Genomic DNA, 24,319 nt, shown 5'->3' with positions numbered 1-24,319 from the left:
GACGCTTTTTGTCGTCGTCTTCAGTGTCTCTTGAACCACTGCTGATTTTGGCTCTGCGATGTGCAGTTGTCGATGGTAGGGGTGGGGGTGTGTTGCTCCTATGGTGGGGGTTGGCTGTCTGTATGTTATGACGTACTATGACGTCAAACAATGTGTGCGTATTGAACTGTAGTTGCGTATTAAGTATGTATTGTGGGTGTGCTATTGTATTCTTATATATTTCGTATTGTTCTAGGATATTTAACTGTGAACTTTTTGGTGTGATGTGTAAAATTTCCATATCTGTTTCTATATTATTGTAGTCATGATTATTGTCGATAATGTGATCTGCATAATTTGATGTAATGTGAGGTTTGGTTATAGCTTTAATATGTTCGTTGTATCTTGTATGAAAGGATCTTCCTGTCTGTCCTATGTAAAAATGTGGGCAACTATTGCATTTTAATATGTAAACTCCAGTTGAATTATATATATTTGAATGTTTAGTGTGGTTATTTAAGTATTTCTGTGTTGTATTATTTGTTTTGTATGCAATTTTGTACTTTAGTTTTCTGAATGAAGTTGCAGTTTTGTGGGTATTGGTATTGTGATATGTTAATGTTATGTATTTATTCTCACGTGGTGTTTGTGTTGGTTTGGTCTGTTTTTGTTTTGCCTTTTTTATTAGTGTGTCTATTATGTTAGGGTTGTATCCATTGTCTTGTGCTATATATTTTATTGTGTGACAGAGTAAATTTTATGTTTTTAACAAAGTGTTAACGAGAACTTTAATCAATGTATTCAACTTCTAATTTGGTCCATTTCACTTGTGCTTAATATTTGAATAAATGTTTAAGAAAATAAACTATCAATTTAGTGTAATTCGCAACATGACAAAGGAAGTGAATTCTAGGAAAACGCGAAGAATGCATACTGAGAAATTGTGTTCCCTTGGCTACACCCATTTTCGAACTAGGCCTGTAGTTCTGAATTCTGTAATTGTTTTGCTCATAAGTGTGTAGACAGAGGATCTGTTGCAGCGCATCTGCCCGGTGTGTGAAAGGCGTCTGGCTGAATGTCAGTGTGTCATGTTGCAGATCCGGAGACTGCGCGACATGGAGGGGGGGCGGCAGAAGGCCCAGAAGCGCGACGACCCCTCGGCGACGCCCGTGCAGATGGTGAGTTGAGACGCCAGGACCACGACGACGCAGCTCCGCTCGCCTCTTCTACTGTTCGGGCGTCTCGGGCTTTAGTCGAGTCAAGTGATGCTACCTTTCCTCCTAGCGAATGTTTCTGCACACGCTGTATAGGGGTTGGAGAGTATGTTTCTAAACGCCTCGAAATGTAAGGTGCCGTCATTTGGTTCCTTCAAATAGAGTTCTGTCGATGGCTTATGTTGTGTAATTGAGATTTTTCAGAAACTAGTGTGTTTGATGTAGGCTACATCATAGGAATCTTTTTTTTTCTTCTTTTGTTTATTGAATTTTCAACTTTTTATTTCTTTCAATTTGTGTTTCTTTTTATTTATTTTGTGGAGGCCGGGTAGCTCAGTTGGTAGAGCAGCTGGCTACGGACTGGAAGGTCCGGGGTTCGATCCCAGGTTGTAACAGGATTTTTTCTCGTTGCCAAACTTTCAGAACGGCCCCGAGGTTCACTCAGCCTCCTATAAAATTGAGTACCGGGGTAAAAGGTGGTCAGAGCGTGGTGCCGACCACACCACCTCATTCTAGTGCCGAGGTCATGGAAAGCATGGGGCTCTACCTCCATGCCCCCTAAGTACCTTCATGGCATGTTACGGGACTACCTTTACCTTTTACCTTTTATTTATTTTGTTTCGTAGTCAGTTGTTGGACGTGCTTCATTCAATGACGTCCACTCTACTTCTCATGAGGTACAGTACACTGATCATTGTGTTTAATATGTTTTTAACACTACTTTATTTATTCCAGACATTTCCAACTGCTGGCTCTGTGACGTCACACGTCTCTGCTCTCGAGCTCCTTGACAGGGGGAGTGGCAGTGGAAGGGATGGCGATGTTTAAATAGCGGAGACGCAACATTACCCTCCCTCACGTGCTCTACCAAGTCTGCTCCGAGAGGGGAAACGCGCTTCGACGTCACAGGGTGGCCAGTTGGAAATGACTGATTTATTATATCGATACTTTAAAAATGATCCTTTCTGGTGTGGTTAGCAGTTTGCTCGGTTGTTACTGATGTTAGAATGACGTAGTGCCAGTAAAAGTTACGATGAACTTGTTGTGCGCATGAGTTGGTTGTGGATGACGTTTATTTATTATTGTCGGTTATGCTTTCTGTAGGCTACTTGAATATCAGCTCTCTTTGAATTTAATATTTGTTTGGTAGGACTAAATTATTTCTTAAGTATATTCCCATGCTTGTCCTGAACCAACATGAATTCGGTTTACAATTCACTGAAAAAAAAAAAACTTTTACTTTTAGAAATTTAGGAAAATACTCGAAATAAAAAATAGGTATGTCTACGTTACACATAAATCTAAGGGGAAACATAACGTTCTGTTTAGAATAAGCAGAAAGGTGTGTGGTAGTAGGTTGTGTAGTTTTGAAGGTAGGAACATTTTATTTTTTTATTTTTTCATGTCTTATGTCATGGGATACGGTTCGAGTGGAAATCTTGAATATCTTACTTTATTAATAGAAAGGAAAACGTACCGGTAGTGAAAAGGTTAATCATAACAGTAACGTTTCCAATCATGACGTAGTAAAACACAACCAGTTTGAGAAGAATTGGTATGTGCTGTCTAAAATATCAATTATATAAAATGATTCGGTTCTTTTGAACTCGCTTTGAGGGGTGTGAAACTTATGAAGATCCGGAAGTTTTATTGTAACCTGTAGATTTTGTTTCTGGCATGGATAGTTCAGTGAAGGAACCTTTTAATAAAATGTTTTAAAAGAGCCTCTAAGAAATGAAGTTTTCTCCTGCAGGCTAGATGGACAGAAACTGTTGTCTGATCTTGGTCAGTACACGTCACTATGTTAAACATTGTGAAGGAACCGAATGGCAATATTTTAATACAGTTTATTTTATTTTCGAAAATATGTGACTGTCTACAGTAAAAATATGGAAGTTTAATATACTCTTCAAGCCCAAAAATTTAGTATAGATTTCGTTGAAATCATCGCGCTCCCAAATAACGACTTTTCTTCATTGTCACCTCTCCATAAACCACCAATGTCCACTAAGGTACATCACCACATTCACTACCAAAATATTTTTATTTTCCTGTGTCCTTTCCTTTGTTGACACCTTGTCTAGTTTTACTCTCTTTCATTTGAGAACTGTGTCCAGCCAGGTATTCATAACGTGATACCAGCCATCATGTAGGACAATGGGGAATATCCATGGGTTTTATTTTCTGTTGAAAGTTAGCTTTGTTGTTGGGAAATGCAATACATAAAATTTCAATATTTGGCAACTTAAGTTCATCTTTCTTGATAAAATACAAATAAAATGCAGTAACATTTAAAAACTATCACATACTCCAAAAGTCATTATATTGGTGTTACGTCACCATACAACAGCTCTATCCGACTTATACGCGGTTAATCAGTCTTCCTTGCTCTTTGTTTTTTTTTTTTCTCTGCCAATTGTTTTCTCGTTATTCTATGTAGAAATTTCCTATGTCATCAGGTCTTGCATTGAAAAGTTGCACACAAAGAAATCTTGTGTTGTGTGTTGTGCCATGCATAATAACACATCGCTCTCATCAGCCGTGTTTACAACACATTTTCCACTTCGCATTGCGTTTGCCATTGCCAAGCTAGACGTATCCAACGGCATTATCCCGATAATTCATCTACGAACCCTGTTTACTATTATATATTACTAGTGGCTTGTGCTGCAAACTAAGTTCATTAGACGTTCAAATAAACATTTTTCAGATTTATTTTCAATGAAGAATACCAGACATTCTGAAAGTTATTTGCTTCCATAATAATGAAAGATATTCTCTCTCGAGCCAATACGCATATAAATATCTACACCACACCGCCATTAAATATATGAAAAAGACCAACCCCATTTGATTAATAACTATAAAAATATTTGATTTTTAATAATATTATTATCTTACGTAAGTTTTATAGCTTTCAGTAACATATACTATATATACTATATAACCGCCACTCAGTAAAATATAGAAATCAAAATCTAATTTAAGTTATTCTCTACTTCTACTTATATAACCCCAAAACGTTTCACTTTCATATCATCAATATAGCATTAATATGTATAATTAATGAAAAATAGTCACATCATGGCATTAATTACAATAATATTTCATTTCTAATGGTAATAATGTCATCAAACCACTTACATTTTTTCTCTTATTAAGGATTGGATGACGTACTAAAGAAAAGCAAATTGTGTAGGTCTATATTCCCCATTCTGAATAAAACAGAAACAATTGATATCCAGTCAGAATTCAAGAGAAACTTTGCATTATTTCTCCAATAATATAATTAGGCCTGATACACCTAATTGTTCTTCCGTTCCTTTCTGATACAATTTTAAACTTTCCCTACAAGTTGGGATTTCCTTCAAACAAGAACATCTTCCACAACTCAGATCGAAAATTTGCTTGAAAATCCATGCACTTGTAAATAACGTAAAGGGAAAGAGACCCTCAGAAGCCAGTACTAGTTATAAGACACAAGCAAAGAAGCTGAAAAGTAGCGTGAAATGTTCCGTTCTACGGATAGTAAGTACTTGGTCCTTCCATTAATCGATAGCTATTAAGTAAGCTTCACATTTCGCTGTAGTAGAGGCAGATTGGTATATTTTTTTTCGTAACAGCGGGTACTTGACTTGCGTAATTCACCAAGCCTCCCTCTCTACGAGAAATACTCCATAATTTATATACCTTGTCCTTGATGCACCATGGGAGGTGCTCTACTTTGCATCAGTACGATTATTTTCATGACGGTGAAATTCCAGCAGGAGAGTACCTGAGACAATCAACTAGCGAACACCTTCTTTGTCCATTACAAATCCCACTTGGGCCCATAGGGATTCAAATTCGGGTTGTCAACAACTTGTAAGTTACAATTTAACTAGATCATTGTGTGCTATGAACTGTGAGCATCTATACACACATTGGGCCTCATCGATGACCAAACTTGTATGAATTGTGGGATGGATGTTGAGTCATCACCTCGCATTTTGCTGGATTGTCAAGGTCTAAGCAAAATCAGACATCGATATCTCGGGAAAAACAGGCTTCTCTCGAAGAATTTCAGGAAATATAACCCAGCAACATCCCACAGTTGGTCACACACTGCGGTCTTCTGGGCTGATTTCCAGTTTGTGGCATGCACAATGGGTCATTTGTGCCCAAGTGCTTAATTAGCAAGCTATACGCTTATAAAAGAAGAATAAGAAGGTGATATGAACTGTGTGTTGTGCTTTCGTTGAGCACTTGTGAGGAATTTTCTTTGTGCTTTCGTCGAATACTTGTGAGGAATTCCCTTTGTGCTTTCGTCGAACACTTGTGAGGAATTTTCTTTGTGCTTTCGTCGAACACTTGTGAGGAATTCCCTTTGTGCTTTCGTCGAACACTTGTGAGGAATTTTCTTTGTGCTTTTGTCGAACACTTGTGAGGAATTCCCTTTGTGCTTTCGTCGAACACTTGTGAGGAATTCCCTTTGTGCTTTCGTCGAACACTTGTGAGGAATTTTCTTTGTGCTTTCGTCGAACACTTGTGAGGAATTCCCTACCTTCTCTGTCAGTAGGTATAAAAGTCGAAGAAGATAGAATATTTCTATTTCGTCTAGCTGATGACAAGCTGTGTCAAGACACGTACGTTCGAACAGTCACACAAAAACTCTACTCAAACGCAGTTTGTAAGCAAATTTTATAAACTCTGTTTTATATTTCTTAGTTGTATTGACAGATAACGTCGTGCAGGATATTAAATTTAAGCTTCCTTGTACAGTGACTTCCCTTGTGCGACTTTTCAAGGAGGATTTCGATCTGATATTTTCTGAAAGTTCCTTTATCGGCCCCAGAACTTTGCAAATTCCCTCCTCATAGCATCACTGACTCGTCTCGCAGTCCGCATTACAGTAGTTGGTTCGCGCGCACTCAGACTTACTCAAGTGTGACAAGAAAAACGTTTCGAGTGATTGACGAAGCATTTCCAGATGGGAGGGGCGATATTTATGGGGGCGCTTGAAGTGCTGCGCCCACATTTTTACTGCTTGTTACGTGTGTGTGTCTGTATGTGTGTCCAAGTGCAAAATCTTTCTCATATCTCTGCGTTCTATGGTGAACTATTTTCATCTCTCTCGAAGACTGGATTGAAGAACTGAGTTGATTGTATCGATAGCATTGATTATGTATTTAGTCAATAAATGTAAGTTTTATTCCAGAAGACTTGCAAGTTCTTGACTTGTGATTATTTAGCAATGTCTTTCCATCCATGTGTGCATTACTAGCCTTCTGATCGCATATCTTCCAGTTCTTCTTCGTCCCTTAATACAAAATTCTCTCGCCTTGGCAGCCTTTCTCACGCACTACCTTCACTCACAACTTTATTTGGATACTTCCAACTCAACCTGTTCCTGCATGAATTCTATTTCTTCTGGTTTACTTACACAGGAAAAATCCATCTATGAATGTGCAGTTCACATCATCGAGCTTAACCATCATCTGATCGCCCGTATATTTCATTTCTTGTATTGTACAGATGTTCAGTGGCGAAGCTAAGGTGTAAATACTGGGTAGGCTGAAAAAGCTGCTTGCCTTGTATCCTTCTATACAACAGATGTTTATCGGCTTATTTATCAAAATATTTTTTTTGACACAGACTCTACAAGATGACTACTCATTTCCACCACCAAACAAAATACAGATATAAAAATATAACTTATTTGTCTCAGAACACCTTGTTATCCAAATATATTTCTTATACCACGAAAATTGAAAATTCTATTTTGCCTTCCTTCATCTGCTATTTTAATATGTAAATGTAGTGTCTATTAGAATCGTGCACAACCGATTACTAAAAATATAAATGATATATTGCTACTGAACGCCTGGCGCTATAGACAGTATGCGAAGCTTTTCCGTCTCGCGGAGTGGTCCAATGTTCGGTTTAACGAATGTCCGAGTCATTCTCGGGTGGACGGCTCTGGATCATGAAAGACTATTGAGCCATCCAGTAGTTCCTTTAATCGTTGCAAGGACGCGATTATCCACGTGTACCTTTCAATTGGTATTTCCTCCATTCATTCATTCATTCATTCATTCATTCATTCATTCATTCATTCAGCAATCCAGGTATTGCAACAGCACGCATCTTGAAGCTACAATCATTATAGCTTGAGAGTAGGCCTACTTTAAGTTTTGTTAATAACTTTTATTTCATTAAAATGATTTATTACTGAAATAATAATAATAATAATAATAATAATAATAATAATAATACATCCACTTAGAATAATTAAAAGACATAGGCTATATTAACAACTAATCTTTCTGAGGTAACCTATGCATTTTGAGTTTAAAGTATGAACGTTACAATAGTAAGTGTGAACGGTACTTATTTGCTCTTCTACTTTGTAAATAATTGTAATTTATTTTATTCTTGTATTTGTTTACATGTCAGATTTCATCTATGACATTAGTTGATTTATTTATTAGTTATGAAGATAAATGTACCAAAGTGTCCAATCAATTATAATCGTATTTCAAGCTAATACTTTTTTTAATTAGGAAAAGTAAATTTCCTTCAGCTGTTACTCCATTTGTGTAGTTAGAAAACAGTAATCAAAGTTCCTGTATCGTGAAGTGCGCTTGGTGTTTTGTCCTATGTATCTGTGGCTCTGTCTAGCCAGCAAGACATCAGGCGCAACCGTTTGAAGGTCGCCGGTTGTTCTGCGACCTGTCGAATATAAACTGGTAAGCGCTTTTCTGCAGCTCTCTGGCGTCGATCTCCTACCTTTGTAAGTAGATTTTGTTTCATAAGCCCACTTAAAACGTTTTCTATTTTAATGCTACAAATAATGTTCAATGTTCTCTAAATATGAGCTATGTTATTCAAAATTACTATGTAACACACATACACACACGTGCACTTTTGATTAAACTAACCCTCAACAACACAGCCCATTCATAGAACACCAATATAGCGTGACGTATTATTGTGACGATAGGCTACAAGGCTACCCTCGTTTAGCACGAGATGTAGCGAATCAATACCCTCTTCCTTTCCCCCACAAGCTTACGAGGCAAGGTCGTAGCCATGACTTTAGAGGCTTGTGGCTACAAACCTCGCCTCGCACTGAACTCTCGGATCCTGGAATGACTGCCAATAGTGAACTTAATATGCGGAAGGATCGTAGTTAAACCAACGGTATATCGTTGTTACGAACTTACAGGTTTAATGTTACTAGGTGTAATAACTCGAATTTTTTGAGTAGGCTAAGCCTCAAAACCCTTTTAAGAGCTTCGCCATTGCAGATGTTACGTCTGCATTGTAGCTTTTAGATCTGAAATATGTGAATAAAGAAAAATGTGTAACACATGCAAAGCAGATTAATTCATCTTATAAGCATAAACAATTCATCCTTAAGTAGAAAGTATTGATATGGATAAATGTTAATACTTTCCAAAAGTTTTTTGTCCTCGCTATTGAAAACTTTAAGACATTTAGGCAGTGTATTAAAGACTGTAACATATGAACAGTGAACTCCTTTTTTACAACAAGTGAGAAGACAAACACAGGTTGGGCTGAGACTTGTTTTCTCTCTTCTATTAAAATTATTAATGTTCCGATTAGTACTAAACTACTTGGTTTATAAGATAAAAAAAAAAACATCCTTTTATGCACAGCTGTCGTTATTCTTAGGACTATGTTTTGTAAAACAAAAATATGTTTAGGTTTAGATGAAATAGCCCAGAATATTAAACTACACTCACTATAGAATGAAGTTTCAAACTTTGTACACAACAACCAATCGATCGCCCACGCAGTCGCTCAATTTTTCACCCAGTCACTCGATCGCCCATACAGTAACTTGGTCGCATACAGTATCTTGGTCGCATACAATAACTTGGTCGCCCATGCAGTCACTGAATTGCGCATACAGTAACTTGGTCGCCCATGCAGTCACTGAATTGCGCATACAGTAACTTGGTCGCCCATGTAATCACTTGATGGGTGTTGGAGCGTGATAACAATTTTATTGTAACTTCATTTCCAATAAATTTTGTTGTGTTTCTGTTTTTTAAACATGTCAGAACACTTTATTCGCCTTCAGTTTTTGAAAACGAAAGAAGCAGCTCTTTCGTAGAAAAGCTGCTACTGTTTGTCATGACCTGAACTATTCTCGAAAAGGCAAGACCTTAGACACACACAGCGCCTGACCCCGTGACCTACTCGCTGCAGACGCTCTCTCCGGGGCTCGATCTCGGAACTGGACGTGCGACCTACTCGAGGCGATAGCGTAGTGAATACGGATTTCAATTACATAGAGAAGGTATACAATGCAATGCGGCTCCCATGACAACGCAGCAGGAAGTGACGTAGGCTATCCCCTTCCTCCAAAACGTTTTATTATTTTTCTTTATTTTCATTTAATTCCGTCGTCTTTATCTCTTCGTCTTCCCTGCCTCTTTTATTTTCTTCCTAGGTTCCCTTTTCCTCCCAATTTTCCACTTTTCTTTCTGCCATTCATTTTTCCTCATCTTCATTTTCTTATTTTTACCTTAGTTTGTCACCATATTCTTTTATTTTATCATTTTTGTTCCTTTTGCCTTATTTATTTTCCACTCTTCGTCATATCCTTTTTCTTTATTTCTTCCTTTTTTCCTTTATTTTGCCCTTTTTTCGTTTATTTCTCCTTTCTTTTGTTTTAACTTCCTTTCTTTTCTATATATTTTTTTACTTCCTTCTTATCTAGGTTTACTTCCTCCGGTTTTTAATTCTCTCTTATCTACTTCCTCTGACTTTACTTGTTTTTTTTCTTATATCTTTTCTGTCTTTATTTTATATCTCTCGTTTCTCCCCTTTCTTCCTTTCGTCCATCCTCTATGTATTTATTCATTTCTCCCTCACTTTTTATCTCCGTCTCTTCCTTCTCCTATTTTGTTCCTCTTTTCTTATTTTTTCTTCCTCTCGTGCTTTGCCTCTCTTTCATTCATCCTTTTTCTTCTTTTTTTTCTTCTTCTTCTTCTTCTTCTTCTTCTTCTTCTTCAGGCTTATTTCTTTTCATTTTTTCCTTCTTTTTACTTCCAATCTGCCTCTCTTTTCCTCTATTCCTAAACATCTTCTTTCTTCTTTTATTCGCCTTATTTTGATTCCTTCCTTTACATATCTTCTAAGGTGTTTCTTTTTACCTTCCTCCTCAGTTTTTGTCCTTCCTCGTTTCTTTCTACGTTTCGGTTTTTTCCTTCTCTCTTGCGGTAGTGTTTGTGGGCGGGGACGCAGGTTTAGTGAGCCAATGTGCAACATCCGACCTTTGATGTGGACAGGTGGCGCCGGCCGAGCCGGAGCCCAGCAGCGACCCGGAGCTGGAGCTGGAGCAGCTCCGGAGCGAGATCGAGGAGCGGGACAGGACCATAGCCAGACTGCGCCAGGCGGCCAAGGTGAGCCATGCTGACAACATCTTGTATTGAAGAGGACAGTAGGGAAGAGCAAGGTATAACATGTCACATTCTGTGTTGCAGGAGAAGGACAGGAAGCTGGACCACCTGACGAATAGACACCGCAAGGAGCAGCAGAGTCAGCTGCACAAGGTGAGACAGAGACAGACAACTGTGACTTCTTGAATGTCCAGCATCCAAAAATCCAACTTGTGTTAAACTCGACTCATGTCATAAAGTAGGGCTATAACATAAGTAAACTTATTTCATTAATCTAATTTATTGGTCTGACCCATTATTTTGGGTTTGCCCTGCGACACAGAATAGCTCACAATAAAATTTAAAACGAAAAATTATATGAACAGGTTTCAGACAAAAGTGATTAAAGAAAATAGAACCAAGTATAATTTAAATTGAATGTACGCCATAAAGATGCTGACGAAATATCGCTACAGAAAATTGTATAATGGTGGTGACGATGGCTTCTTGAAGATCTCTCGTCAGCTTGTATTTTTCCCTCAACTTTACAAAGGCTTTCGAAATGGTGCCTCTCTCTCCAAAGAAGAGACCGGTAACAGTGATTTTTTCAATGTTGTATTTCGCTGATAGGTACTGAATCGTGGACTCGTCGATTTTCTTTTTCTCTTCGTTCACTTCAGATGGTTGAGTGGCTGAGATTTCAAATCTGATCGTAGGATCAATTATTTCGGCTGTCTGTTTATTCCTATTTATAGCTATGATATCGATCCTACGATTGCTCCCACCATCAGCAATACAATGAACTTCCTCGTGAACGTCTAGATTTTTGGATCGAAGTGCATCTGCGATCATAGAACGTATGATGTTGTGACGTTTTATTCTGAGTACTTCTCCCTGTGGGCAACCCCCAAGCACATGTGGTAAAGTTTCATACTCACTGCAGTGCCTACAGTGGGTTGTGCCTGTAGAGCGACCAGGGAGAGAACGTACTGGTGCCACCATCGCAATCATTTTTAGCATTTCTCTCCACTCAGAACTTGGTAATCCTTCATGCTTGATTATCCACGAGTTGGCTGCAGGTAATTCTTCAAACAATACAACTCCTTTTCCTTTCTGGGGGTATGCACACCAGCTTTTAAATTCACGGTGCCGAAGATGTTGCCTTAATTGCTTCACGGATCCTGTAGCCTCATCTCTGCTCACTTGCAATTCCGACAAGCAACGGGTTCTTATAGTTTCGTAATCTCGTACAGCATTAACGTGCTGGTCATTTAGGGTGCTATTCATAGACATTTCGCAGCACTCGCTACGAGCGTACTAAGCTAGCCCCGGCTATCCACTGGTTACTAGTACAGAATTCAAATCATATCCTATCGCTAACACTGGTTTATGAATACGAAAAACGCTGATCATCCACCGAAAGCCCGCGCTAAAAAGTCTATGAATACGGCCCTTAGGTTTTCTAGCTTGGTATTGATGTTGAGTTTCTGCAGATAGGCTTCCCATGGTTATCATTATGATTAATGTTTTCCAATGTGTGACAAGTTTTCTTGCAAAATATGTTGTTGTTGTTTTCTAATGCCAGGCGTTTGACAATAAAGTCATTTGACCTCTTGCACTCCAATATTTTTCATGGCCAGCCACTGAAGCACAGATTTTGAGGTGTTCCGAATCCATTTCTTGGTTTGAGTTGCACAATGGGCAGTTAGGGGACTGATATATTCCAATTCTATGCAGGTGTTTGGCCAAACAATCATGGCCTGTTGCCAATCTAAATGCAGCTACAGACGATTTTCGTGGTAAATCGGGAATTAACTGTGGATTTTGATGCAGAGAGTTTCATTTTTTCCCTTGGGATTGTGTTATCAAATTTTGTTTGTTGAAGTCTAAGTATGTAGATTTAATAAATCTCTTCACAGAGTAATACGTAGATTTAGTAACAGGTCTGTAAGTAGCAGTGCTGCCCTTCTTTGCTAAAGCATCCGCATTCTCGTTTCCCAGGATTCCACAATGGGATGGTATCCATTGGAATACAATTCTTTTATTGAGTGATATTAATTGAGAGAGCATTTTAGTTATTTCTGCTGTTTGAGATGAAGGTGTGTGTTTAGAGACGATTGATAGAATAGCTGCTTTGGAGTCTGACAATATAACTGCATTCCTAAATTTATTGATGTGGCATAGAAGATTCCTGAGACATTCACTTATTGCAATGATTTCACCATCAAAACTTGTTGTTCCATATCCAAGAGATCTATAAAGTGAGAAGAGACAGCACGTAACACCTGCACCTTGTTCTCTGGAGATCAAGGATCCGTCGGTGTATAAATGAAGCCAGTTTTGTGGAGGGTACCTAATATTAATTGTCTCTAAAGACAATTGTTTCAGTATTTCAGTGTTTACTTCTGATTTCAGTATTTCTTGTGTTACATTTAGATTATATTCTATATTTAATAGAGTGAAAATATTGAATTGGAAGTAGCATGCTGTGTGCTGTTGGCCCGCAGTTGTTCACTGAGCTGGAGCCGGTGGCGGAGCTGGAGGAGGAGGAGGACGAGGACGAAGAGGACTCCGGGGCGGGCGAGGACTCACCAGCGTCGTCCGGCTCGCCGTCGCTGTCGCCGCAGCCCTGGGCCGAGCTGTACTCGTGCCTGCTGGAGCTGCAGCGGGAGAACCAGTTCCTGCAGACACGCCTCAGGAAGGCGCAGGCGGAGCCCAGCAGGGTGCGGCTTCGTCTGGAGCACGAGCTGGCCTCCACGCGCACGCAGGTAGGTTCCTATGAAAAATATTGGTTTTATTACAACCAGCGGAATATACAGGGACATCATTTTATTTCTACTAACATTTTTAATATTAACCTGGCTATATCTTTGGATTAAAGATCTAGAACCGGAAACACCGCTTGCTCCCCCCTTCCAAGACTGGAGTTCGATGATACTGGCGTAAAATACAAATCACTTTACTAGGTATAGGAGGGTAGAAAAGTAGTTCATCCATTTATGTAAACTAGGAAATATCGCAATTTTTAGTTTGATGATTTTCATTAGGTTTTTGTTTAATCAAAATGACACTCGGGAGGAAATTAAACGCAGAATAAATATGGTAAATGCCTGTTATTATTCGGTTGAGAAGCTCTTATCATCCAGTCTGCTGTCAAAAAATCTGAAAGTTAGAATTTATAAAACAGTTATATTACCGGTTCTTCTGTATGGTTGTGAAACTTGGACTCTCACTCTGAGAGAGGAACATAGGTTCAGGGTGTTTGAGAATAAGGTGCTAAGGAAAATATTTGGGGCTAAGCGGGATGAAGTTACAGGAGAATGGAGAAAGTTACACAACACAGAACTGCACGCATTGTATTCTTCACCTGACATAATTAGGAACATTAAATCCAGACGTTTGAGATGGGCAGGGCATGTAGCACGTATGGGCGAATCCAGAAATGCATATAGAGTGTTAGTTGGGAGACCGGAGGGAAAAAGACCTTTAGGGAGGCCGAGACGTAGATGGGAGGATAATATTAAAATGGATTTGAGGGAGGTGGGGTATGATGATAGAGACTGGATTAATCTTGCACAGGATAGGAACCGCTGGCGGGCTTATGTGAGGGCTGCAATGAACCTTCGGGTTCCTTAAAAGCCATTTGTAAGTAAGTAAGTTTTGTTTAATCAAAGTACAGTATTGGATTAACACTTAGTGTTTTTTACTCACGAATTGAACTATCCATTCGGACGTATTCATTATATATTATACTGTTACAGCACATCAGCGTACAACATAGAGAATGAAGTTAAATTAAAAAATAATCATAATATGGATATTTTAACACATTTTGAAGATGGTGGCCGTTCATTTCGATACAGGTTTCAGTTCTAATGTGCATATTATCTCACTATAAACTATTTTACTTAATTCCAATTACCAGTTTCGTCCTTCGTATCAATAACTCATGTTGAAATAATTCTATACCTACTCTATGAAAGAGTACCTTACGTACTGTAAATTCAATCTTCACTTCTGCCCGATCCGAAAAGATAAAATTGCTCAGACATGCTATCTACTGTCCATTCAAGTGGTTTTGTCGCAGGGTCGTAGAAAGGGGGGCAGGAGAAATCACGTGATGTACGTATGCATATGATAGAAAAAGGCCTGCTAGAATTAGATGACAGGGTCGACGAAAGGAAGGGAAAGAGAGGGAATGGAAATAAGCACGGAGAAATGAGAAGAGATACGAGGTTATGACACCTAGTAATTAATTTAATGACATTCTATTTCATGTTTCTTGTTACGACAAAAACAGCTCATGAGAGCGATGCATTCTAGAAAATTGCACGTTGGGTCACGGGCCCACGGTAGTGTGTACTTAATTCGTCTGACCACAAATTTGGTCTACGTAAAATACTAAGCTCACTCCAGTTTTGTTGTGTTTTCCTTGGACCGACATTACAATAAAAATGGAGTAAAAATCAGTACTTTGTCATGGAGCTCACTAGAGCTGTTCTAGGTTATCCGAGTGACTTTACGAAGTGCTACGAAATGGCGCTCCTGTGCTTGTCATATCCCTAGCTTTGTACAAGAAAAAATGCCTCAACCTATCTCGAATAAATGATCATTTTGTGCCCTTCGTTTCAAATAGGCACCCATTTTTTACATCTGAGTAATGAAAATTTGCATTTCATGTACATCATTTCATTTCATTGAATATGAACGAAATACGAAATCTGTCCAGTACCCTACCTTAGAAAAAATGTCTACACGATAAGCTGACAGTAAGCCAGGAAAAATAAATTCTTACTATTGTTGTTTCACAAGTTTGTTTAAAAATCCCCATAAAAATTAATAATAAACATCAATAAATATTATTATTTGGTTGAGAAGTTTTACCATCTAGTCTTCTGTCAAAAAATCTGAAAGTTAGAATTTATAAAACAGTTATATTACCGGTTGTTCTGTATGGTTGTGAAACTTGGACTCTCACTTTGAGAGAGGAACATAGGTTAAGGGTGTTTGAGAATAAGGTGCTTAGGAAAATATTTGGGGCTAAGCGGGATGAAGTTACAGGAGAATGGAGAAAGTTACACAACACAGAACTGCACGCATTGTATTCTTCACCTGACATAATTAGGAACATTAAATCCAGACGTTTGAGATGGGCAGGGCATGTAGCACGTATGGGCGAATCCAGAAATGCATATAGAGTGTTAGTTGGGAGACCGAAGGGAAAAAGACCTTTGGGAGGCCGAGACGTAGATGGGAGGATAATATTAAAATGGATTTGAGGGAGGTGGGGTATGATGATAGAGACTGGATTAATCTTGCTTAGGATAGGGACCAATGGCGGGCTTATGTGAGGGCAGCAATGAACCTTCGGGTTCCTTAAAAGCCATTTGTAAGTAAGTAAATAAAAATAAGAAAAACATACATATGCGGACAAAAATATCTTCTTCATATTGTGTTCAAAACTCACTAGATGCAAGCGACGTCCATTCTGTTGTGTTTTATTGTCCAGGAATTTGATTACAAGTCGTTTGCCCCCTCTTCACTTCAGTGCATCCTCCATTATTTCTGCCTTCTGTAGCAGTTATAATTTCTCGCTTTGTCTGCCTCGTGACAGTTTGAATTTCGTTCATCCATCTTGTATGACGTCAGCCCATTCATCTTTTGCACTCTGATTGTCGTGAAACAGTTTCCTTTTCCTGTGAGCGTGCTATGCTGGTGAGGTGCCCAAAATATTTAATTTTATTTCTAGTGGTTATTGCTTCCAACTGTAGGGTTGATTTTGATTTGTTGAATTATTATAGAATTCTTATGGTTATCAGAGAGAAGGCCTGGAAGATGACACAAGTTGATCCGATTCGCTGAGCCTATAAGAAGTAGATAATTGGCGTGATATTCATGTTGCGTTTTGGATAGGGGGTAGAGGAAATTTTCTATTGCAAAAAACATATCTTCATTGCTCATGTCCAGACCTGTGCGCGTCTGGCTGCGAAACCGGGTGGCCCGGGTTCGAATCCCGGTCGGGGCAAGTCACCTGGTTGAGGTTTTTTCCGGGGTTTTCCCTCAACCCAATACGAGCAAATGCTGGGTAACTTTCGGTGCTGGACCCCGGACTCATTTCACCGGCATTATCACCTTCATATCATTCAGACGCTAAATAACCTAGATGTTGATACAGCGTCGTAAAATAACCCAATAAAATAAAATTAATTAATTGCTCATAATCTCTACCACAGCCAGAGATGATAATTCCTCCCATTCTGTTTTCTTAGAAATGAGTTCGTGAATTATTTATACGCTTTAGACTTAATTACATTATTGCTACAAGTTATTCAATAACGTGTTTGTTGTGAGAGTAAATTAATTTCTTAAATTATTTTCGCACATCCTGCAGGCCAGACAGGTATTGTGTCTTGATGACAGAGGGTCCGCAATCTGGTGACATTTTTAATTAAGATCCGCATAGATAGGCCTATATTAAATATATATATATATATTTATATATATATATATATGTATGTATAAGATTTAACAAGACATTACCTTCATTCTTTCCCGTATGTCTGACATATTTACGAAAATATTGAAACCTTTACACTGAAAGACAGAAGATGATATATTACAATGAAAATTCCTTGTATTGTGTTGCACGTTTGTTGAAGTTTGCGGTGCTTGTTACGAATATCTTCGTCTCAGCTGTAAATTGACATCCTGGGTGGGTAAAATGACGGACCTCTTCGAGCGTGTAATAAATTGGCATGTCGTTCTTAATGTGCTATACAGGGAATGCTATACTCTCACTTTCTCATTAAACGAAGTCTAAAAAGAACGTGTTGTTACCTGCGAAGAATCATTCTTCAGATATTTATGCAGCCGCTTGTGAAACATCGATAGTAAGAATATTTTGTTTTCCTAGCTTACTGTCTACTTATCGTGTAGAGACATTTTTTCTAAGGTATTGGACAGATTTCGTATTTCGTTCATATTCAGCACCTATGAAATGAAATGATGTACCATGAAATGTAAATTTTCATTACCGGTACTCAAATGTAATAAATGGGTGTCTATTTGAAACGAAGGGCACAAAATGATCATTTATTCGAGATCGGTTGAGGCATTGTTTTTTTGTTTGATTTTATCAGATATGTCAAGTATTTAGGTATGTAGTGGTAAGTTTTTAGATTTGTAGAGCCTATTTTTATTACTACATTTATTCCCTTTTTTTTTCTGTCACCGGGTGAATACCCATTCGTATATAATATGTTTTCTTTTTCAGAAGGTTAAATTTAATCAGAAACAACGCAGAGACAGAATATGAGTTTTAAAGTTTTGCCAGTGGCCTTTTTTGTGTAATCTGCCTAGATTCGGAGAAGGCGCTACTGGACTGTGGCAGAAATAAACAAATTTAGGCATTTTCCTTCATTGTTATGCTTTAATTTGCTGTTGGCTTATTATTCACAGCTTGAAAATTTCGCTGTTCAGTATTTTTAATTTCAGAAATCAGGCAGTTGGATCAGTGGATCTTGCCTTCTGGTGCAGCTTTACTATATTCCGGAGCAGGAATGAAGACGGGTAAAGAGAGGCGGTAATGCTGATGTAGCTTATAGGCTAATGTAGCCATACGGACAATGCTCCTCTGCATCGCTTCGAAAGTATTGGTAACCCTTACACACAAGACTCCGTTCATGTTTGCGTAAATAACATAACATTTGAATTCTCGTCTTCCATTTCACAAATTCCAAATAACCTCAAGACTCACTCTATCAGAACAGAACAAAACACGGGCTCAGAACAGGACAATTCTCGAAGCAGACTGAAGCTCATTGGCTGGAATGCAAGACGTGATTTTCTTTATTACGGCCTATAGGCCCTACATACATACCTCACCCGCTTTCATTCTGGCTCCAAAGTCTAATTCAATGGATTATGAAAATTGTTTTCGATTGTTTGGCCCTGGTCCTACCCAGCAAGTCTGTTTCATTTGGTTGAGGGAAATCCCCGGAAAACTCCCAATCAGGATTTGAACCTCGGCCTACTCGTTTCGCGGTGAAACGCGCTAACCGTTACTCCACAGCAGTGAACAAGGGAATTGCCTCACTCTACTCCCAAATTTTATACATAACGAAATCTACATTTTTTTTCGTATTGTATTAATTGCTTATACTGGGTGTTCATTTCAAAGTGTGTCATGACGTCACTGTTGTTGGGTCACCGATTTGAAGCGAGTTTCAGCTTATATGTTAGAGAAGTTGCCTATTATTTAAGGCGTTCTTCAATCTGAACTTGAGAACGTGTACGGTATAACTTGAACGTCGTAGCAACAGATGGCGGGTCTGTACGGTCTGTGTGCTACCATAACCTCTTTCGAACTGTGTTTTGCGCCGGCAAGTCGTACGCAGGGTATTTGTTATCATCGGTTGCGTACGGTAACATTCCACAACACAAATCAAATGCTCCGTGTCCATGTTGACCGTCGAAGTTAGTAATGTCAACAAATACGTAAGTAATCGTCTTAACCCTCTCCCCATATCCCGACAGTACGTATTTCCAAACAGTTCACATTCCTGCCACTACCGGCGTTACCGTACGTATCGGTATGTACTCTTCAGAATGAACGTCTTACTTGCTAGGCAACTTTTCTGCCTCTTAGGTTATGCACCTCTGCGGAAGTGTAGGAAGATTGAATTCTCTAGGCTCATCGGCTAGCCACATGACGGCATACAGCGAGCAATGACACATTTTGAACTGAACACCCAGTATTGATTGAGGACTGTATCGAAGAAAGTATATGCAAATTACATTACGCTGTTTTTATAAGTGAGGAAATGTGTACATCATCATCATCATCATCATCATCATCATCAATTTTTCCATTGATTAGACCAGTTGACCTGTTCCATCTTCAGGAATTTGAAGTATAAATTGGTCCTTGCATCACATCTTGGTGAATCCTCTGGAGCGTCTGCCTGTTGGCCTATAATATGTAAAATGGGTAATAACTATGTCAATAATCGGAATAGGACGCATATTTAATAATACATTAGCACTTTCCTCATGAATGAATTACTTACGTACCGGTGGCTAGGTTTGTATTTGTGGTAGCTGTACTAACTTTAAGGTTCCTTCCATGTGACTGTCGGCCTGGTTGGCGAGTTAGTATAGCGCTGGCCTTCTATGCCCAAGGTTGCAGGTTCGATCCCGGGCCAGGTCGCTGGCATTTAAGTGTGCTTAAATGCGACAGGCTCATGCCAGTACATTTACTGGCATGTAAAAGAACTCCTGCGGGACAAAATTCCGGCACATCCGGCGACGCTGATATAACCTCTGCAGTTGCAAGCGTCGTTAAATAAAACGTAACATTTAACATCCATGTGACTTTTTAGGTGCGAGAGCTGCGGAAGAAGCTGGCGGAGGCGGCGGCGCTGGAGGCGGAGGCGCACGACCTGCGCGAGCAGAACGAGCTGCTGGAGTTCCGCGTGCTGGAGCTGCAGGAGTCCGAGGCCTGCACGCACACCGACGGCGACGGCGACGTGGACGTGCGGGCGCGCCTGCTGGAGCTGGCCAAGACGGCGCCCAGCCCCGCCGAGCGCGCGCGACTGCAGCAGGCGCTGGCCCTGCTGGACGGCCAGGATGCGGCCGTCAGTAGCTCTGCTTCTTCTTTATTTAATTCCATTATGAATTCAATTTAATGTGACTGAATTGAACTATTAATGAATTGCAGAGGTCTTGGATGAAAACTGAATCAGTATGAAGTAAATAATTTGGATGCTTTGATATCGAGTGAGTGAATATACTCTGTTTTTATACAGAACGAAACGAGAAAAATAATGGAACGTAACGACATTATTGCCCATCGCAACAAATTTTTAAGAACAATAAGAAAAATTAGGAAGAACTCTCAAATTTTTAGATGAAATTATTTTTATTGTGCTTCTGTATTTTTCATTCGTTTAGTTGAATTTGTTCTGAAACGTCCTGTATAGTAACACCGCCTCAAGCGGAGGAGGTTAGACCAGCGAATAGGGATTATAAAGAATGGACACTGAGCGAATTTTCCTGTGTTTTGTTTTTCTGTGCGCCAGCGGATAGTTCCACTTTCAAGCGCTAGAGGTAGTGTAATCGAGCATACGCTAACATAATAATTGAGAATAGAGTTGAGACACAGGATCCAAACATCGCCTACCTCATTGCATAATGCAGTAACGCTTTGCTTCAAATAAATTCAAGTTAACAGCTTTTCCTTATTTCTCAGTGACAAACTAGTTGTAATAATAATATTTTATATTTCAGATACCATAAATTATATTATAAAATAATATAATACATTATAAAATTAAGCATCAAATTCGTTTAATATTTTTATAATATAATATAATATAGGTATGTGGTTTTACTTCTCGTGAGAGTTTTGTTTTTCCATTTTCAGCGCTATCAAATCATTACATATTTTAATTGTTGTTGGGGTCAACGTCTGAACTCTCATTATAAAGGAACTCTTAGAGTCTAGACATTACAGTTAATGAAGGATTTATTATTTTATGGATCCAATTTATTTTATTTGAGTACATAATGTACCTAGATGTATTAATTATATGTGTTATATTTCCGCTGTGTCGACTGCTAGCTGGTGTGATGTCAGCGCCAACTCTAGGGAGAAAGCAGAATCTGACGCTCTAGCTGGCTTGAAGGCCATTGAAATCGGTCCGGCTACATCAAAGGTACCGACGCGAAGTGTCCATTCTTTATAATCCCTATTCGCTGGTTAGACCGTTTGAAATTTTAACGGGAAGTTTCCCTCTTTATGAAAACAGAGTGTAGTTTGCTCATTAAATTTCTGTTGAAAAATGTTCGTGTTGGAAATGCATAGAGGATGCCTGATCTTAATAATATTGTTTTCTTTGCCATATACTTAGTGATGGTGACTTGAAGATTGCATAAAGCCCTTTGACTGCTATTTTGAGAATATGGAGTTTGAAATGGAGCATTTGGTATAGTTGAATTCCTAGATAGCTTGTTTAATTTTTCTTAGGGATTGTTTTATTGAAGAGCTTTAATTGAAATGGTTCAATAAGCCGTCTTCTGGTGAATATTATTACACTGCTTTTTACTGCATTTATATTTATTTTCGAGTTTAGCGGCTATTATTCAATTTAACTTAGGTAATTTTGAATTTAGATATAGGCACTTTCTTACGTGGCACAAAAACATTTATGCAAACTGTCACCTGTTAGTGGAAACTCGAATAGGTGTGACAGTTTTTATGGCGATTACAGTACATAAAAGACTCCAAGAAAATACTTGTTTTTTGGGAACAACTGGATAATACCCACGGCAGAGCAATGTCGATAGTCGATGTTACTCGCTGGCCACTAGTCACCAGGCCATGCCAAACAAAACACAATCGAAATGGTGGTAGTAAAATTCGCGACTATATTCTTAAATAATTCACTGCATTAGTCAAGTGCAAGACTTCTGGCTTCTGTTGCATTCAAACAATTATGAAATACGATAATTTGGCCCAGGGAGCATCCGTTTTTGATGCAAAGATAATTTATTTGGCTTGTTTCTTAAATAAAATTACGAAATGGCGTTCCTGTGCTTAACATTTAATAAAAAATGTTCAGAACGAAGGAGGCAGAGAGAGAGAGAGAGAGAGAAAAGAAAGAAATTTCTCCCTCCAACGACGCCACACACCAACGTCGTGTTCTTATGTTGGCGAGATTGTGTATTTACTTAAATTTGGTGCTAAACGTAACGGCACGGTTCAAAGATGCCGTGGGAATTCTCCAGTTTAGCGGTTCTTTTTGTATTTTTAACTCGTACTAGCTTTTTTCCACCCCCCCCCCACAGAAGAATATGTGACAGTAGCTATTTTTCTTAAAGATGAGACTGAACAATAAAGCTCTGCCTTCTATCACGTGACCTGCGAATGGCATATTCGTAAGTCCACCAGCAGCGTTGACTCAGTAACGCGACAATCATACATTGTAAACGTTTCCATAGCAACCCTCTGATTGCAGGATGCTCCACGGAGGATCGTGGCCACGGTGCTGCCCTTCACGAGCGATGCAGACACCGACGCTGACGGCGAAGTAGACGAGCTGAGGAGGACGCTGAAGAACGCAGAGTGTCTGCAGGAGAGCGGCATCTTCGAGGAAGCGGAGGTGGCGACGAGGAGCACGCAGACGGAGCTGGGCGTCGAGTCCACGGACCTGAGCGCCGAGATACAGAAGCTAACCCAGTTCAGGGAGCGCGTGGAGCGCGGGCGGGGCGGCGGCGACGAGCGCCTGCAGCTGCTGGAGGACAAGGCGCGCCTGCAGGCTCAGGTGGAGCGCCTCGCCGCGGACAACCGCCGCCTGGACGAGGAGCGCTGCGAGCTCGAGGAGGCGGAGAACGACGCGCGCCTCAAATACCAACAGTAAGTGACAGCGACTTGAATTACGCGGCCAGAGACGTTGGACTTTTAAGACCTGCAATAGTAATATGCGTTACAAGAGCGGTATGTTGACGTTTTCATGTTCGAGGAAAAGTCTGAAAAAGCGAAACGTAGTTGAGCTTTTTTAATTTCCGAGAATTAAAAGAAAATATACCGCTCGTGTATCGTACATTATTTTGTGCGAGATCGTGCATATTTGCTTGTTTTCCGCACAGAACCAATACGCGGTAAGTGTGAAATACCACATTCAGTATTCCCAACGTAACACACATAACAATTTGCCTCTTCTTACCGCTTAAGCGCGACATTCATTTTACTGCTTTAGGCTTTTAACATATTATTTTAGAAACGTTTAACATAGTAATAATTATAAATTGGAAACTTACCACTGCAATTTCACCTAAATTGCACTGTTAATTATTCTTTTTAAATATTTGCAAAAATTAAGTAAAGTCTACTACTCCACGAAACTTATTGCTTTCCTGATACAAGTAACATTAAGGAAGCCGTGAAAAAATCAACGAGATTCCAGATGCCGATGTTATTACTGCAATATGTTATATAAATAATATTGTTAAAATATTAAAATGAAAAATAAATCATTACATAACCTTACCGTTTGTTTTAAGTTCGCATTTATAGACAGGGGGGGGGGGGGGAAGACAGACGTATATCACGGCCTGCTGGAGTATAGTAAACACAGAAAACATTTTATAGCAACAATGTTGAAGAAAGATATTTTGGTTTTCCGAAGTTGCCGTCATTGAACAGAAACCAAGATGGAGATTTCATTGCAACTAATTAGAAATTCCTCTTTCAGGTATGTAATAAACGATCTTCGCACAAAATAATGTACGATACACGAGCGGTATGTTGACGTTTTCGTGGTCGAGGAAAAGATTGAAAAAGCGAAACGTACTTGAGCTTCCTTGTTACATACATCACGAATGCAGTAACTTTAGTGGAGTTGTAGAGTTTACTTAAGTTTTGCAAATATTTAAAAACAATAATTAACAGTGAAATTGCAGTGGTAAGTTTCCAATTTATAATTATTACTATATTGAAGGTCTCTAAAAATAATGTGTTAAAAGCCTACAGCAGTAAAATCAATATGTCACTTAAGCGGTGAGAAGAGGGAAATTATGTGTGTTAGGTTGGGAATACTCAATGTGGAATTTTAGACTTACCGCGGATTGGTTTTGTGCGGAAACCAAGCACATACGCACGATCTCGCACAAAAATCCTTTGCATGCGTTTTTCTCTTCCTGAATCAGACGGCTGCAGTTTCCTGGAATGATTGA

At 39.1% G+C, this 24,319-nt stretch overlaps 1 protein-coding gene across 3 annotated transcripts in view; it reads left to right on the top strand.

The window, feature by feature from the left end:
• Window positions 1-24,319, top strand: part of Pif1A (PFTAIRE-interacting factor 1A) — a 230,355-nt gene that overhangs the window by 181,836 nt on the left and 24,200 nt on the right. For 2 of the 3 annotated variants that reach the window (XM_069848920.1, XM_069848921.1), the window contains exons 7-12: window positions 1,077-1,157; window positions 10,496-10,609; window positions 10,691-10,759; window positions 13,093-13,353; window positions 19,966-20,220; window positions 22,603-23,000. In XM_069848920.1, coding sequence (XP_069705021.1) covers window positions 1,077-1,157; window positions 10,496-10,609; window positions 10,691-10,759; window positions 13,093-13,353; window positions 19,966-20,220; window positions 22,603-23,000 — 1,178 coding nt within the window. The remainder of the gene's footprint in view (window positions 1-1,076; window positions 1,158-10,495; window positions 10,610-10,690; window positions 10,760-13,092; window positions 13,354-19,965; window positions 20,221-22,602; window positions 23,001-24,319) is intronic. The other variant, XM_069848923.1, reaches the window with a different exon arrangement.

Source organism: Periplaneta americana, chromosome 15 (genome assembly GCF_040183065.1).
Source record: "Periplaneta americana isolate PAMFEO1 chromosome 15, P.americana_PAMFEO1_priV1, whole genome shotgun sequence".
Lineage (NCBI taxonomy): Eukaryota > Metazoa > Arthropoda > Insecta > Blattodea > Blattidae > Periplaneta > Periplaneta americana.
Note: the sequence above shows the minus strand (reverse complement) of the source record. Positions and strands in the feature narration are given on the sequence as shown.